This window comes from Pelodiscus sinensis, chromosome Z (genome assembly GCF_052426305.1).
Source record: "Pelodiscus sinensis isolate ZL-2025 chromosome Z, ASM5242630v1, whole genome shotgun sequence".
In the NCBI taxonomy this organism is placed as follows: Eukaryota; Metazoa; Chordata; order Testudines; family Trionychidae; genus Pelodiscus; species Pelodiscus sinensis.
In genome coordinates, this window is record NC_143085.1 from 20,234,477 (window position 1) to 20,253,066 (window position 18,590).

The 18,590-nt window shown below is 44.8% G+C and overlaps 1 protein-coding gene across 11 annotated transcripts in view; it reads right to left on the bottom strand.

Annotated features, from left to right (window-relative positions):
• The window catches only part of EP400 (E1A binding protein p400), a 105,405-nt gene extending 87,644 nt beyond the window's left edge, over positions 1 to 17,761 (bottom strand). For 6 of the 11 annotated variants that reach the window (XM_075898398.2, XM_075898396.2, XM_075898395.2 and 3 more), the window contains exons 1-8: positions 17,610 to 17,761; positions 16,572 to 16,614; positions 14,243 to 15,571; positions 10,587 to 10,697; positions 2,631 to 2,718; positions 2,094 to 2,201; positions 1,014 to 1,402; positions 395 to 694 (exon numbers count right to left, since the gene is read on the bottom strand). In XM_075898398.2, coding sequence (XP_075754513.1) covers positions 395 to 694; positions 1,014 to 1,402; positions 2,094 to 2,201; positions 2,631 to 2,718; positions 10,587 to 10,697; positions 14,243 to 15,565 — 2,319 coding nt within the window. In that variant the 5' untranslated portion in view covers positions 15,566 to 15,571; positions 16,572 to 16,614; positions 17,610 to 17,761. Of the gene's footprint in view, positions 1 to 394; positions 695 to 1,013; positions 1,403 to 2,093; positions 2,202 to 2,630; positions 2,719 to 10,586; positions 10,698 to 14,242; positions 15,572 to 16,343; positions 16,510 to 16,571; positions 16,615 to 17,609 lie in introns of those variants that run through there. The other 5 variants (XM_089775214.1, XM_089775212.1, XM_075898397.2 and 2 more) reach the window with 4 other exon arrangements.
• Positions 17,762 to 18,590: the final 829 nt, after the last annotated feature.

Consider the following 18,590-nt stretch of genomic DNA (forward strand, 5'->3'; position numbering starts at 1 on the left):
TGAACTATCTTTTTTTTCCCCCCTGAAATAAGAGCTACTAAAGAAAATATAATAAAGGATAAGACTCCTCCACCACAGAAGTTCCTTAGCTAGTAGGAGTCTACAGTGAACCTGTTAAAGACACAAAATGACCTGGAAATGTTCTTACCACAGCAGTACATCTAGAGTGATCAGATGTGATCAATATGATAGAAATACAAAGAAAATTACATTTAGCAAAGGAAACTGCCTTCGTTAGCAGTTTTATCTTTAGCTTCTTTGAAAGAGCACAAATTATAAAAACCAAACAATGGAAGAAATAAAAATTAGAGCTCTTTTGTGTGTATTAACAGCTCAGCGATGTACCCTTCTGCATGTTAGTGGTCTTTAGGTTCTGAAAGAAAATACATCTTACCAATTTTACTTGCTCAGCAAGCTTGTCTTGAGAGCTATCCTGTGGTAACACTGCTGCATTCTGAGCTGGACTTTCTGTTTTAGGTGTTGTAGTTACAGCTAAGCCTGGGGGTTTTGATGCAATAGGAGACAGTGATTTAGTTACTGGAGAGGTTCGATTTGTCTGTAATGGATACGAAGGAAGAGGTGCTGAGCCTGAGAGAGTTGCTGGTGGAGCAGAGGATGTAGGTGGTAATGAATTCGCTGTAAGACGCTGAGAAGTCTGGGCTGCATCTGCAGATGGTCGCGTCAGCGTCACAGTCTGCCCAGGAAACAGACTTGTTAGATGGAGAGATAAGGAATTTTACAATTCAATACTACCTAATGCTGATTACAGTAGAATACATTGGCCAAATACTGAGCTAACTTTAATCCACCAAAAGTATTACACTTAAAAAGCTTTACCAGGCAGGAATTTGCTGTTTTACTCCACCGTGTTTCAGAATTTCAGCCATTTAACACCTTTCACATATCTATAAAAACAGACTTCTCTCTTACTCCCAGTAATTATGACAATGTTGTTTTAGAGTGGGCTTTTCACATTAGACGAACTTTACACACAAACATTTCTATCTATATACCTGTTGCTGAATTGCAGCTTGCGGCTGGGACACTTGTGCTGGTGTCTGCCCTTGTATGTGGAGTGCTGGCTGCACCTGCTGTTGAAGTGATGTCGGGAGCTGACTATGTGGAGCAGAAGTGATGGGTACACTTTGGGGTGGGGTCTTCACCTGAATCTGGGGCTGTGCTGAAGACTCTACTATTTGTGGCTGTTGCTGTGAAAGCTGCAATGCAGCTGGGAGAGATGTTATGGGAACATTGGCAGGTTGCAACCTGCCCGGCAGCTGAGGTGGAGGAGTGTGTAAACTTGCTGCATTCTGCACAGGAGGACCTTTGGAGGGGTCGTACTGTTGCTGGCTTTGTTTCTGTCCAGTGAGCTGTACTGCTTGAGGAGTTGGAGGCATGCCACCTGCAAAGCAAGAGGAAATGAAGCACAGATGAATGTTAAGGGTCAATGTTCTTGATTATTTTAACCAACACATAGTCAGATAAGTCAAAATGTGTTGACTACTTACTTGGTGATATGATACGATCACTTAGAAAATACCACATCACAATGAGAAGAATAAATCACCATTACAATAAACAACCTATCATGCAAAGGAACGCAGCTAGCAATTTTGTAATAAGAATCAGTTATAATAAAAAGCATTACCTTTATTATGCTGTCTGCTGGATTTCCTAATTTGTGTTTCAACTATTAATGAGTTAGAAAGGGGTCAAAACTCACTGAATGTTATACACTGAGGATGCTGTACATTAATACACTTAAATCAAAAATAACTATCAGTGAAAATAACATTTGTCACATACGTTGCAAAGTAGGAGCTACCTTTTTTCACAAACCTTTGGTTTAGATACAGAGCACCGAAGCTAAGCATTTTGCATCAGCACCTGTGACTTACTCCTATGCCCACATGCATCACTGGAGTCCACTACTCAGCTCTTTAAACAAACCAGGCATTGTATACCAAGAATTAATTTACAGAGAGAAGTCTGTGGTGGAATTAGAACCTTAGAAGATTAGGAGCCTAAGTTTCTAGTCCCATCACCTACATCTTCTGTTAATTTAATTTGCTATTGGCATGTGGCAATAGTACCTTGTGCCGTTGGCATTAGTTGTTGTAGAGGAACTCCTGAAGCCACACCTGGATGCTGAAAAACCATCCCATGACGGCTCACTTCAATTCGTGGTCTTTTAGACGAATCTGTGATAGTCAAATTCCATTTATGATATGGTACAATGGAATGGGTTCAGTTTACAAAGCAAAACTACCATACAATTTCAACATCAGCTTAGAAAGCTACAACTCTCCTACACGTGTATCATTCATGAGGAATTTGCTCTTAGAGCAGAGCTCCTTTATATTTCAATCTGACCACCTTCACTATCTTCAGCCAAATAACAGACTTGTTAATATTTCTACACTTGTCAAATCCAGGCCCCATTTGTTGTGAGCGAAACACACTGCCCCACAGCACTCACAACAAATATATAAGGGCTGACAATTGCCAAAAGTTCAGACAAAAGTTCCGACAATTGCCAAAGTGAGGCAAAGCTACATTTCAATAATTATGCAATAGTGGGACTTCTGTTTTCCTTTGAAATAAAATTATATTATGTAAAAAGAACATACCTGACGGAGTAAGTGCTTGCTGTCTCTTAAAAGCTTCAATTTCTATGGCATTCACAGTCCCCGTAACTGGTGTCACTGTATGTGTTTGCTATTAAAAAACCAAAAATCATAAAGTTCAGCTTCCTCCTCAATTTCCCTTACAACACAAAGTTAGTGAATCCAAAGAATGCCTTCTTGTACTATCAGCACTTGAAAATAATTGCATACTCTAAAAATTAAGGTTTGTTCAGTGTCTTCTGGGAATTTGTAATACTCCTGTAACAATAAGGTGACCCTAACAGAGTTGTTCATTCAGCTTTCAAGTATAATGATGTTAACTAAGAAGAAATCAATTGTATTGCACATTTTGATTTAAAAAAAAAGGGGGGGGGCTATTAAAACCAGGACATAGGGTGGAAGAAGGAATACACTTGGCCATTATTTTTCTGGGCTCCTTTTGCTATTAAAGATTTATATTTATGTAAGAGCTCTCTTCCTGTCACATGATTAATGCTGCAAGGAAGTCACAGCCAAATGCATATATCATCACACTGTTGATTCGTTAAACAGTCATGTCAAAAATTGAACATTTTTATTTCACTACAGAATTAAATTAATAAGACTGGCAAATTAGTTAGATTGGGAGAAATAGCCCTTATATACTACTAGTGCCAGTAAGCAGCAAATATGGTAAAATATAATAAAGACAATTTATTTGTAAAAGATTATTTTCAAAGGCAGCAGTGTGGGAGGCAGGCAGGACATAGTATACCCCGGGGAGCCTGCCCACTTTCTGCCTGCCCCCTACACTGCTGCCTTTGTATCAAAGGCAGCAGCACAGGGGTCAGGTGGCTTCCCGGAAGCACCTGCTCCCACTTGCACACACGCCCACAGCTGTCTCTGATGCATCTATATCAAAGACGGTAATTTCTCAACTGGTATATTTTGTCTATTTACAACTCCAGCGTTCTCAAGGATTCCTTAATCCTCCCTCCTCCATTTTTATAGAAAGTCATACCAATTTAAACAAAGTGAGTGAATATAGAACTATAATGAAATAAATTGTAGGTGTCCAAAAGTCTTCAGTGCCCTATTGTACAGTATAAACTAGGGATGTGAACATGTACCCAAATACACAGTTAACCAATGAGCCTGTGCTCATTGGTTAACCCTCTGAGTTACATGCAGTACTTCCCCCTCCCTCCTCCCCATACTGCTATATTAGAGGCAGCAATGCATAGGGAATGGGAGAGACAGAAACAATCAGTACACTCCCATGGAGCTGCCGGTTCCTTCCCATTACCTCCCACAGAGGCGGCAGCACAGGGGATGAGGAAGGAGGGAGCCAGTACAAATGTACGATGTACTTTGTAGAGAATTAAGCAAGTTCTGCCCATACTTATGACCAGGGCTTGACGAACCGCAGCAAAAGCCACTCACCAGCCCCGCACATGCGGAAGAGCTGCATTGTGCATGCGCGCGCCGCCGATAAATGGGGCACCGGGCTGAAATCTACTCGCCACGGGCAAGTAGATTCAATAGATTGTCGAGCCCTGCTAATGACATCAGACTAATGTCCACAGAAACTCTGTTACTTGAAAATGAAAACACATAAAAAATATACAAAGTGCTGTCAGTAATATGGGAAATACGGTAATTCTCAAACATTTAGCAGAAAAACTATGTTACATTTCACATACCTACATCTTTCTCTCTATTGCTTTTTATAAAACACAGTAGGTATCTAGATCAATTCAGTTAAAATACTGAATTTTAAATATAGTAATACAGTAAGTTAAGATTATATCCTACTTTGTAGCCATGTAGTACTCAGAACTTTTTATTATTTTAATATGAAATGCTTATGTTCAATATGAAATACTAGTCTTAAGCTCAAGAGCTTACATTCTAAATTAAGTAAAAATAATGCAAATAAGTTGATGGCATTCAGATACGAAGTGCCAGTCCAGATACCTAAAACAAACAGATAGAGAAACTGAAGCTTTGAACATTCAGTTAGTAATAGAAGGTAATAAATGGGTTTTAGAGTGGGTTTTGGCAGAGGAGGGTTAATTAAGTTGTTACTCAGACTTTTGGCACAAATAGAGTCTGAGTTAGATATGTTAAATCATTCTGTGAATTTCTGTATTTGTATATAAAGTATGTTATAACACATTAATTGAATACATGCATCCACACGCAGCCCTTTAATGTGTCCCACTCAGAGGCTCAAAGTTCCCGCTCAGGCAGGGAGCTCAGCTGACTGGTGGGGGTAGGGGCCATCTGAGTAGCTTGAAATCCAGCTGCCTGTTTCCAAAGGAGGAGCTCAGAGAGCAGGTAGGGTGTAAGAATGTTAAATATCGGTTAACTGAATAGTCAATTAGCCTCATGAATTCTTATCGGGCAGTTGACTATTCTATAGTCCCCAGGAAGCCCCTGTCGGGAGGAGAAGGGTCTGAGCTCCTGGACCGACTCAGAACTGAGCCTGGCTGCCTGCCCACCCTGTGCCTAATACTCTTTAAATGCAGAGCTACAGCGGGGGTAGGTCCAGGACCCAGTGCAAGCCAGGACTGAGCTGAGCTGCTGGCCAGCCTCCTAAAAAATTTACTGGCAGCAGGGGAGAGAGGGGGAAATTATGCGTGTAGTCCTCGCTCTTGCTTATCGGTCCATCGACTATACTATTACATCCCTAGTAAGGAGGGGAAATGAAGAGGCGGGAAGGACGGCATAAGTGGCTGCAAGAAGAGTTGTAGGGTTTTGGGGAGCGGAGGAAGGAGTGAGTAATTGGCTGGGGGGAGAGGGAGTCAAAGGTGAGGGGAGATTGGGATTGCTGCCTGTGCAAGAGAGAGACAAAGATGTAGAGGAGTGTTGCCACTATCTAAAATTCTGGTCTTAACAGGATTTTTTAAAAAATCGTTACTAATTAATAAATGGTATACTGCATTGCATTAAGGCCAGAACTTTGCTATGTGATAGAATTCTGGCTCTTAATGGAGTCAGAAGTAGCAAGTACAAGGTGTGAGACTAGTAGTATGAAACTTATTTGCAAGCTCTTCAAAACATGCATCTGCCTATATACCCTGAACACCCTATTAATTTGTTCTGGGGCTTCTACTCTTTGATTTGGTGACAGACACAAGGTGAAAGTTCCAAACTAGGAGCACTGATTCAGTATGTCTCTATTTCTTTCTGTTCTTGTATAGCATAGATCCTAAACATTCCCCAGAGAAACTATACCAGGGCTTAGCAATCTATGGCTTGCAAGCCAAATAAGGCTCACTAAGGAGCCAGATATGGCTCTTTTGAAGCTCGAGCCTAGCCCTTCTCCTCCTCCCTCCCCCCATTCCCACTGCAGCAGAGTCTGTGCTGATGCTACATCAGGCCTTGGAAAAAAAATCCAGCCCACAGACACAGCAGGGAGTCTGTAGGCAGATTCCCCTGCTTGCCACATTCATGCATGCCATTTAGAAAAGTGGCTGTAGGGCCATTTGTTTTTCCACAACCTGTGATCCCAAAGAGGTGCGGGGAGTGTTGCTTCACAGCTGCTCCCACCCCCAGCACAATCCCATTGGCAAGTGAAGCTCTGCCTCAGGCTCTAATACACAAAGCACATGGCTCTGTGTGGAGGGTGGAGCATACTCCTGAGAAGTGTGCTGCACTGCTGCTCTGGAGTCTCACTGATAAGTCTCCCAGCCAGAGCTTGCCTCTGGCACCCCATCCTCTCCCTCCCACCCTCTGTCTCCCACCCTCTGTCCCCCACCCCCGACTCCCACTTCCTATCCCACTTAAGCCAAATCCTCTGCTTCTCTCCAGAGCTCATACTCCATCCCAGATTCTGCATCCCAATCCTCTGAACCAGATGACACCCCATCCTGCCGTTGGTCGCAATCCAAACTCCTGTATCCCTTCCTACATCCCAGTCCCTGCCCTAGGTCACAACCAGTGTTCCCTCTAAGATTTTCCATTCATGAGCGAAATGAATTTTGTCTTTGAGTACCAACAATGTTCTTGTTCACATGTGTGCCACTGTGGCACCCACCAGTGGTGCTGCTCCCCAAGAAACTCCCAGGTAGTGCTCCTCCCAACCTCTTGGGGAGAAGGTGAGACATGCCCCCGCCAGAGCACTGATCCCTAGGCAGCCTGTGTACAGGGCAGGGACTGCCCCAGGCTGCTCCTCATGGGGCTGGCTGTAAGTCTCCACATCGGGCAGAGGGAAGCTGCTGCCAGCACCCAGGGTTTGCAGGGAGTGAGGTACTGGGGGTGGGGAAGAGGGGTGGTCACCAGGGGGCTCTAAGGAGCAAAAGAGAGGTGCAGGATGGGCAAAACGGAGGAGTAGGGGACCCTAGCCCCTGGAACAGCTGAACCACAGCCTGGCTCCAGCTTTCAACAGCTGCCATGAAGCCAGTCCAGGGAGTAGTCGAGAAGCCACAACCCACCGCCCACACAGCCCCAGCTGCCGGAGTGGCCATGGCCCCCTAAGCTGCTCTCTGACTGGCCCCAGCCTCCCAAGTGGGCCCTCTGTGCAGGTCCCAGCCCTCTCCCTTCCCCTCCCCAAGTAGCCCCTGTCCACCGGAGCCAGCTCCCCAACCTAGCCCCACCCCGCAGTGGACCGCAGGCCGCGGCACCTAACCCCTGTCCCCGAGCTCACCTCAGGACAGGCCCCAGCCACCAGAGCAGGCCCCGGCCCCAGACCCCAGGCTCCAGCAGCTATGCAGCCTCAGCCACCCCTCTCAGGATGTTAAATTTCCATTAATCAAGTAATCAAGTAGTTGAAATTTCCATCAACTACTCAATTAGCTAGTGCTCCCCCTTATGGACTATCCCATCAGTGTACTCCTTTGAAGTGAGGTCCCAACTGATGCACTTCTCCCTTTGAAATGTACAATAGCTGCAGGAGGCTCCTGTACATTTCAAACAGAGAGATGCAGCAATAAGGACGTCTCTGCTTCCCCTGACTTCCGCGGAGACAGTGCTCGGTGGCTCCCCCAGGACTGAGAGAGGCAGCAACGAGGGGAAGTAACTCGTTGTGTGACTAGTCGATTATCTGTTAATCCTATGCTTAATAGTCAACTAGTCCCTTACATCTCTATCTATCTCCCACACTGCCTCAACTAGACCCCCGAGTGGCCCCCAGTCCAGAGCAACTGCCTGCAGCAACACTCTGCAAGGTAGGCAAGCAAAAAAATTTGTGTACACGTACCTTAGTGGGAACTATGGTCACAACCCCCTCCTGCCCTAAGTCACAATAAAACACCTGCATTGTAATCCCCTGCCCTAGGTCACAATCCAAAATCCTGTACCCCAATCCCATGCCTCGAGTCATAACTGCCTCCTTCATATAAACTCAGTGGCCCCCCCAAACCAAAAAAAGGTCCCCCACTCCTGCCATGCTGAAACCTTTTTTTGTTGGATGTAATATTTTACTTTATTTAAAAATAAAGCCTGGCCAAGTCCCCAGCTGGGGCCCATCCCCATCTATGGACTGTTTTATTTGTTTGTATTGGTGGTACGTATCCACATACACCCTCAATATTGATGCTGCACATAAGAAATTTCAATCCGCCCAAAAGAAAATTCAATCCACCTGAAGATAGAAAACATTAGCGGGAACACTGGCCTTCATATATTTTAAATGGATTGACAGACTTTCAAAATTTGTAAAACATATGTAATTACTGGCTACACTAAAAAGCACTGGAAACACAACTTCGTTAAACAATTTAAAATTTATACAAAATATTTATGTATACAGAATTAATTATATTTGTGAATATGGTCAATAATAGTAACGTCTCCATTTAAAGTCCCAGGGCAATATGAATAAAGGGTTGCACAAGCTATAAGTTGGCAGGATATAAAGCCCATCAAATACAGTTTGCTATTAAATATCTTCATCAAAATAAAGGTGTATAGCATCTGAATTGAAAGAGAATATTTCAACCACAGATTTAGAGTTTATCCTTTGTGAGCAATAAGGCAATAGCCAAGTACACTGAAGTAGGTCTGAAATGCCCAGTAAATGGCAGTGACGTACACACAAGCAAGCTAGGTGTTAAAAGTGCATCTGCATTGATTCAAATAATTTGTTCGCTTTATAGGTGTCATCCCTCTCAAAATACATGCTCCAATATACTCCCAAACAAAGTTCAGTCCAAAAGAAGACCCTCTGTAACACTTATATATCTTCTGCTTAATATCCATAATCAGGGCTCGACAAATCAGATCGCCCATAGCGAGTAGATTTTGGCAACTGGCGAGCTGTGATGGGGTGGAGCCGCCCCGCAGTGGCGAAGGCGACCCACCCCGCACTTCAATGGTGTCGAACCCCGTGCTTCATGGTCAGCGCGGCGTTCTGACAGTGGTCTGTGCAGCTTGCTCCCATGCAGCCACCCAGCTGAGCGCCATGCAGGGGGGCTAAGTCCTGGATGGAAGCCTGAAGCAAGGGTGGGGCCACACGCGGGCTTAGGGCAGGGCCAGAGTGCGCGTGTGTCCCTGACATCAGGGGAAGAGGCACTGGCGCAAGAGAGCGCCACATTCAACAGGAGAGCAGCAGAAGAAGTTAGAGGGGAGAGGAGACAAAGGAAAGTAATGGAGGGAGAGGGGAGAACAGAGGAGTGAGCTAGAAGACGGCGGTGGGCAGAGGAGTGAAGGGTTAGAGCGCAGGGGGAAGGGAAACGGGAGATGGAGGAGGTCAGAGAAGGCAGGAGGGAGATGAGGAGTGGAGCAGAGAGCAGAGCATGAGGGCAGAGGACGAGAAAGGAGAAGCAGAGGTAGGAAGCAGCCCAGGATGTGGCTCCTTAGTGTCTCTGCTCTGGACTGCTTCCTACCTGCACTTCTCCTTTCACATCCTCTGCCCCTTCACTCTGCTCCACTCCCCGTCTCCCTCCTGCCTTCTCTGACCTCCTCCGACTCCCATCCCCCTCCACTCTCACCCTTCACTCCTCCACCCACCGACATCTTCTAGCTCACTCCTCTGTTCTCCTCTCTCCCTCCGTTACTCTTCATTGCCTCCCTCCTCTCTTCCGCTCTCCTCTGATCCCTTTTTGAATGCAGCGCTCTTTTGCGCTGGCACCTCTCCCCAATGTCCGGGATGCCCACGCATTCTGGCCCTGCCCTAAGCCCGCGTGCAGCCCAGCCCCTCCTTCTGGCTCCCGTCCCAGGACTCGGGCCCCCTGCATGTCGCTCAGCAGAGCAGTCGCACGGGAACAAGCGGCGCAGACTGCTGTCAGAACACTGCGCTCCCTGTGCAGCATGGGGGTCGGCGCCGTTGAAGTGCGGGGTGGGTCGTCCTCGCCGCTGCGGAGCAGCCCCACCCCATCACAGAAGCAAACATGCCATCCTGGTCGTCCCATTTTCCGGGTAGCGTGCACCTGCATGGTGGGGGTGGCGAGTCCCTTTTTTGTCTGGCAGGTAGGGTTTTCTATAATTTGTCGAGCCCTGTCCATAATAAATCTAGTGAAAGTGAGGTACGTTCTTATAGAAGTTGTAGTACTTACGATCACTCATTTTAAAGGGGTGTTTTTGGGAGGAAAAACACATCATACAAATTATAGCAAGAAAAGAAAATTTAGTATCTTGTGCAGGCATGTTCAAAAACCCTTAATCAACCAAGAAAAAAGAAAAGAAATTGAGAAAGAAATTCACAGTTACAGTGCCACAGACAGAGGAATCCAACTGCTACTAAGCAGACGGCACAAATGAACCAAATGCATAAGGGAAATGACAAACAAACCAAAGTGAAAAACATTCAAGCTGAAAGTTAATGAAATAAGCCAGCGACTTTGAGACAAGAAAAATTTAACTTCCTCGACACTCAATAAATATTCATGCGTTTCAAGATCTGAAGTTATTTTTGTTTGTTTTAAATGAGAACGGATGGGCTCTTGGGAAAATTTGAATTCTGCTAGGAAATACCAAATCTGAATGAAGAAAAAAAAATCTGGGATGAGACTACATTTTAGAACCATTGAAAAGTACCTGAAACGGTTGCTGCTGTGATGAAAAAGCAGCAGAAACATTTGGAGGAAGCTGGGTTGCTATAGCAACAGGAGTACCAGTCTGCCCATCCTTTCCTGTCACAATCTTTACCTGAGAGAAAATATTTTGGGAAAAAAAAAAAGGGAGAATCATTTTGTTTTTAAAACTGATCAACACACCTGTTTTACACTGTACTGATGGCACCTCACTGAAGAGGGGATAATAATTAAATGACCATCAGTGCAGTTTGGTTGGAACATAGACTATTTTAAGAGTTCTGTTTCACTTTTAATAGCAGAACAGCCTGAAAGATAGACTGTCACCACTGCAATACTGTCTTAAATCCAGATTAAGTAACAGTGTGGGTTAAATTTAATTCTCAGTTCCTTGTTAGACAAAATATTAGCATGACAGACAGTCTAAACTCAAGAGAGCCCCAACATTTATTTAAGCAATGAGCATAGCCACCATTCTCTCTCCCGCATTAATTTCCCAAGTGGTCAGCCCTCCCAGGCAAGGGATGAGGTGCACTGCTTTAGCAAAAGGTGATAAAGAGGGGGGAAATAAAAGAAAGGAAGACCAAAAATACAAAGAAAGAACATACTCAAAAGGTGTCTTGTTTTGCAAAAGCTACCTTAATGTGTTAGGACAGTCAAACCAGTTTACTGGCAATTTGCAAAATCCACCACAGTTAAAATGATTACAACTTTCACGAGGAATTAGATAAATCACATATGGTCTGGTAGCACTTTATAGACTAACAATACATGTACAGTAAAACTCCAATTGTCCAGCATCCAGTGGTCCGGCACTCCCGGTAGTCCGGCACCAACTGGAACCCAGAAGTGCTCCACCCAGCCGGACAATTGGAGCTGCTGGCGGGGAACGGCGTGGTGAGGGGCAAACCTCCACCATTTTGCAGAAAGGCAGGAGAAGCCCCACACCGCCACCAAGAGTTTCCAGGAGGGAAGCGGGCTCCCCACCCTCGAGACTGCAGTAGTTATCGACGAGCAGAGGGATGAGGGGCGGCACTGAGGGACCAAACCGGCAGCACCCCAGCTGCTCTACTCCGCCGCTTGTCCGCCGCTCATCAGTTTCAGCAGCAGCAGCAGCGGACTTGGGAAAGCGGCAGACAAGCGGCGGAGTAGAGCAGCTGGGTGCTGCCGGGTTGATCCCGCAGTGCCGCCCCTGACCCCTCTGCTCGTCGATAACTATTGCAGTCTTGAAGGTGGGGAGCCCGCTCGCCTCCCGGAAACTCTCGGTGGCAGTGCGGGGCTTCCCCCGCCTTCCTGCAAAACAGCGGAGGGTTTGCCCCTCACCGCACCATTCCCCGCCCACTCCCCAGACACAGTGCGGGTCCCAGCAGACCCATCATAGCCCCCCCGGGAGAGTACCTCCCGATACTCCGGTATATCCGATAATCCAGCACCACCTAGGTCCCAAAGGTGCCGGATTATCGGACATCTACTGTAGATGGTATCATGAGCTTTCGTGGGCACAGCCCACTTCTTCAGATGACCAGAGTTTCATATCCCCCCACTCATAACTCTGGTCATCTGAAGAAGTGGCTGTGCCCACAAAAGCTCATGATACCATCTACATGTTTTGTTAATCTATAAAGTGCTCCCAGACCATTTGTTTTTTTCCCTGTAACAGACTAATTCAGCTATCCTCTGAAGCTCCAGCATAAATAAAATTATCTGTGCAAGTTAAACAGTGTTTTAGAGCTACAGAGTGAGCAAACTTGAAACCCAAAAGACAGAGAGGCAGATCCTATGCCGGTGTACACTGTCAAAGCTTTAGTGACTTCAATCAACCTATGCCAATTTATCATCTGAAGATCTGTCCCTGAATTTGAGCAAAAGAGCTCAAAATACCTTACCATTTCAGCTAGTGCCAAATAAATAGAACAAGGACAGGCACACGTTTTGACAAAATTCAAACAACAATGAATTTATGGACACCCATTGCTGATTTAAATAAAACAATAAATGGTCTGGTAGCACTTTATAGACTAACAAAACATGTAGATGGTATTATGTTTTGTTAGTCTATAAAGTGCTACCAGACCATTTGTTGTTAAAGTTTATCCTGTACAAACTAACTTGGCTACTCTCTGAAACTTTTAAATAAAAAAAGACATTATTACTACAATTTAAATGACTTATGCACAGAAACAAATTTCTTCAAAATGTTCAGTATCTGATGGAATCTTTTTGCAAACTGGCAAATACATATCCTTCTCTGTTTTGGATACATACTTTTTAAAGGGATATTTAAGCATTTCAAGTGAAGTCAATTCACTCATTGTGCCAAGTATGACATTACTATTGCTTGTTACACAACTGTCAAACTGCTCAAGACAGGTTTTGCTTAAGTCATCAAAAATGGAATAAAGAGGATACCACTTGACAGAATTAATACAACCATTCAAGAAAAATTGCATATCACCTGAACAACATATAGTGTACACTAAGGATGTTAAGGACTAGTCGATTCCCTCCCTTCCCATGATGCCTCTATCAGATAGAGGCAGCAAAGGGGAGGGGAAGAAGGCATACTTCAAAGTGGCAGCGCCACACGCAGCCCATATCTGGGCACCATGCAGCTACTCCTTTGAAACACTACAGTAGTGTTTCAAAGCAGCAGCACTGCATGCAGCCCTGCGGTCAGCTGGGGACTCCTTAGCTGACCCTGGGCAGCATTTTCATGGAACCCAGGATCAGCTGGGGACTACCCAGCTGATCCCAGGCTCCACTCAGCATTTCAAAGTGGCAGCATTGCACAGAGCCCAGCCCAGCTGACTCTGGGTTCTGCAGAAATGGCACAGGGAGTCTGGGGTTAGCTAGGGAGTCCCCAGCTAACCCCCATGCTCCATGTGGCGCTGCTGTTTTGAAACACACAAGAGCCCCCCTATGGGGACTCTCATACATTTCAAAGCTGACACACCATGTTTTGGGGTTTTTTTGATGCACAAATACATTCTTTGGACAAACACAAGTTCCAAGTTAAGATAGTAAAAAGAATGACATGAAAAACAAATATACAGGGCTCGACAAACCACAGCGAAATCCACTCGCCAGCCTTGCACTGTGCATGCGCCGGACCCACATTGCGCATGTGCACGCCGCCGGTGAACTGGGCGACTGGCTGAAATCTACTCTCCATGGGCAAGTAGATACACTGATTTGTCGAGCCCTACTAATATAGATATTACATAATGACAATTTATAAATGAAAATTACTCTAGGATACAAAATCATTTTTGATAAGCTAACATCCTTCCTGCAACAATTCCAAGCTTTGGTAGGTTTAGAATAGAACTTAACTAATTTGCACTGGGGACCTGAATATGGACATGAACTTGGTCAGTGACAAGATAACTATTATTCTTCACAGCCCTAATTCTTTCCCTATTATATTACCTCTATTCTTAAAATATATGCTTTCAATGGCATGCTCAAATCAGCCTTCTATTCCAAACTTCACATTAACAAAATTACAATTCTCTGAAAATCTTCATTAAAAAGTCTGCTCTATTACTTTAGTCAAAAATAAAATTTAAATTATTTCTAAGGCATCTCATACTTTGGTATCCAATTGCCACAATTTCATTCAGTGTTTAACTCCAAATTATGAAATAGTAGATTTCCTACCTCATCATTGATAACTTCAGATTGTTCCTCCTCTTCTTCCTCCTCAAGGTCCAAGTCATTTTGCCTAAGATATGCTTGTAATGGAACACAGTGTTTCTTCTTAAAAGCTAAGAAGTCCATCATATTCCCTTGAAGATGTTGTAAGAAAAATAGTTCAATTAAATATTCCTTAAAAGTCTCCCTAAGAATCTCCATCTGTTTGTGATGATGATCCAAGCACTGCTTTCTCATGTGAGCTGTTTCTTGGGTAGCAGGTGGAATCTCCTCCAATTTTTTAGGTTGTTTTTTCACTCCTGTACTTACTGTAGGAGTAAGAGGAAGATTAGACAAGCCCTGCGGTACATTGACTCGTGAAGGGCTTGTAGGAGGGGGTGGCGACGTCATTCCAAAAGCAGGAGGCCCTCCAACTCCAGTTATTAATCCACCAGAAGCCCTATCATATCCTATGGGTCTGTTCAATTGCTGTCCTTGAAGCACTTGCTGCTGTTGCTGCATGAGTTGCCCTTGAATAATATTACTGATTTGTGGTGGCAAGTTAGAAGTTGTAATATGACCTGGGCTAGTCAAAGGTTGTATATTTGCTCCACTAGCCACAGGACTTTGAGGTCCAAGATGATGAATGGTGCCACCAGTCTGTGAATGAGGTTGTGAAAGCCTGCGTTCTCGTATAGTTGCAGGTGCCCCAGAAGATGGAAGTTGTACCTGTGCTGTAGCTCCTTGAGCAATTTGTGCAATTCCAGATCCTTCTTGATATACGAAGTGTCCACCATTTGAAGGGCTCAGACTGATCTGTCGCACAAGCACACTAGCATCAACAAATCCTCTAGTAGGGCTCTGGCTACACATACCTAAGCCAGAGCCTGGAGTGCCTGCCCGAACATTTGGTAATGACTGGACTGGTACAGGACTGGGTTGTGTAGGGCTTTGAGACTGAACCTGCTGGGGCAATGGTGAAGTAACTTGAATATACGACGGAGATCCATGTTCAAACCTCCTTTGCTGAGGGCTAAACTGAAAATTTGGTGACGTTGGATTTGATATTGGCAATGGGGTAAGTGTTATTTGTTGATTTCCTGATGCTACTGGTCCAACATTCTGCAGTGTGATGTTCACATTCTGCCCAGCTACTGGACTTCTACTCATTATAAATTGCTGTATTTGGTAGCTGGGGGACTGTGGTGCAGAAGGACTTGCAGAAGGAGCAAATGAAGCTGCAGGGGACTGTGGTAAGTTTGTTTGCTGCTCTTCTCCCTCACTTCCTGTGAAAGATCTGGACCTCTGGAGCTGACGCTGAGCATTCTGAGGACCGTTGCCATGGTGCATTTTCACCTTTTTTTTAATTTTAAAGTAAATTTAAAGAAATAAAGAAAAACAGAAATTTAGCAAAGATTTTTTTTTGTAACTGTTAGAATATGTGCATTAGGAACACATTCTGCCTTTATAGTTAACTAGAAGATGTACCTAGCATTGCTCAGGTCCTTAACTCAATTAATTGTTGTTTATCTTAATTCAAATAATTGATCTGGGGTGGGATTAGGGACAAAGGGTTTCCTAGCAGCTTGCATACAGGTGAGAAGAACCTATCAATGGCTGCTGCAACTCCAGAGGGCATACCCTACCCTGTCCAACCAAACCCTTACTATTGCTTTAAGTTATCATAAGAGGAAATTCCATATCAGATATGGTGGTCCTAGCTGTAACTGCTCAGGAGGAGTTCTTGGACAGACAGACAGACACACTCGCTCACAAACACGTTGTAGATTATAACAATAACCTTCATGCAACTATTCAAAGACAGATGTCCTAAAACACAAACACGACAAATAATTTTACTATCTAAATCTCCTAGACATGTCTCTAGTAAACGAAGATATTCTGGAATAACCCACAGCGTCTAGTATTACAAGTGATATGTTCTTCTTTTGACCAGTCAAGCTGAACTGAAAGAGTTCCAAAGATTGCTTTGCTCTTCCATTTGCTGTGGAATATGCATAAGGCTCCATTTTTAAACATCTAAATCTATTTAGTTTATTTCTGAAGCTTCAATAATAACTTGAGTAAGGCAGCTGGTCCACAAGGGGAACTGGTTTTTGAAACTTACTCCCTTTGTGGACCAGCTCCCACCTGGTACCTTCCGCTACTTCAGAGGCAGAAGCACAGAGTGGCAGGGGGCTCCTCGGGAATGGGGTGGGAGTACACTGGCTGCCAGCCTCATCCCTGGGTGCTATAGAATAATTGAGTAACAGATAAAAATTCATGAGGTTAATCAACTAGTCAATTAGCTGATATTTTACTCCCAAGTGACTCAAAGTTTGGAAAAATATTTTACCTGATATTTAATGCTTCTTCTCCTTCCTTCACAACTCCAAAGCCTTAAAAAGACAAAAATCAACTCCAAATTAATTTAATGAAAAATGCTATTTATTGAACAAAATTATCTAAAAGTGAAAAATGTTCTGGGTTTTCAAATTATTTCTCATTCTAATATAGTACAAGCTCACCAAAGTACTCTGCCAGGAAAAACACTTTCCAAAGCCTGGCCAAATCACTAAGAGAATTTTTAAAAAGCTAATATTTTGCAAGACAGACCTTACTAGTGTACTTAGAAAATTGCAGTTTCATTTCTAATGCACATGTTTGTATGCAGTGTATCTACAATATGCCATTCCTCTTTGCTCTTCCACTGCTTCACATGGTTGCTGGCTATCTTAAGTCTAAACTCCCAGGAACAAGGACCTGCTATATTACTTTGTCAAATGCAAACCCATGTATGGCAATCTGCAAATAAGTGAAAACGCATAATAAACTCCTGATCATGAGATCTCAGCAGCAGCACACCCCACTCTTAACCTGCTCATTGAAATGCGGGAAGGGCGATTACCCAAAGGAACTAAGTGAACGAGCGAGGCGTTTCTATCACAGGAATTACTTCAGGAGAGAGAACCGCAATGTGGCCGAACGCCTAATGTTAACAAGTTTAATGCGTCCCCCCCCCAAAAAAAAACCCCCGCCTGCACGGATCGGCCCAGGCTGTAGCAGACCCCGCGGCGCGTCATACACGCTCCGCTTGCAGCCGGTGCCCAGTGGGAGGATGATGCTCGGTGGGGAGATGGGAAACTGGAGCCATGGGGTGAGGGAGAATTTTCCTTTACCCTTCCTAACGGCCATGGGAATGAACCCGCCCAACCCCCACCGAGAGGCGGCCTCCCGCGCAGCGCGGAGACGAAGGCCCCACTCCGCAGCTGCCTGCCACGGACGGGACGAGTGCCCCGGAGCCAAGCCCCAGGCATGCACGGCTCTGCGGACAAAGCTGGGCAGAGGAGAGCGCGGCCTTCCCCGCTTGGGCACCCGGCGGGGACCCACTTACCCCAGTAACGGGGGCCGCACTTTCCATTTTCTCCTCACAGGAAGCTAGAGATCGTCAGGAGTGGGGGAGGAGTGAGAGAAACATCCGCTACGGGAACTGCTTGGAGACAAATCGCGCTCAGTTCCTGGGCCTCGTCTCCCTCACTGCGCATGCTCAAAACTCACTGAACGCTCGCGGTAGGGAGCAGGGGGCGGGACTCCTACAGGGGCGCTGCGAGCCGTTGAACTGTAAATCCGTTCTGTAATGGAAACACTTCAGTTCAGCAGCGTCCGCATTCCTAGTGCTAGCAGCTAGGGATTCATATCCGTGTCCTTTGGCACGCTCGGGAGGACGGTGAGGGAGGCTCATCCTTGCTCTTCGCGCCATCTACTCAGACTCAGGGGGAAGCCATGTTAGCCTGTAACAGAAAACAAATTTTAAATGACAAATTTTTTTACAGCGCCTGAGAGACTAACGCAAAATGTAGCTGGTATCATTCATTTCTTCAGGTGAATGGAGTAAGGAATCCAGGGTACACATAAATAGAAAGAGGGGATGGGGAGGGAAAGAGAAGGAAAAATAATCAGGGAGAGTGCCTGTGCTAATGAAGCTAATAGAGTGGCCTGTAGGTATCCAGTGCTTAGCTTTTTATGTCATTAGGGTGTGGAATGAAAGTGGCCCATCCAGGTCAGGTCTTTGTTCAAACCTTGATTACAGGTGTAAAACTGTAAATTAAAAAATTAAACCAAGTTCTGCAGCTTTTCTCTCCGTTCTGTGCTATTTATATGTATCCTGGACCCTTTATTCCAATCATCTGAAGAAGTGCATTGTGTTCACAAAAGGTCATGAAACATTACTATTTTTTTTTTAATCTTTAAGATGCTGCAGAACTTTTGGGTTTTTTAAAGTTTTTTTCATCCGCTCAGTGTGAGTGCAGGGGGAGAGCAGGGACACAGCACAGAGAGCAGACAGGGAGAGAATCCCCTCAGCATAGAGTTCAGT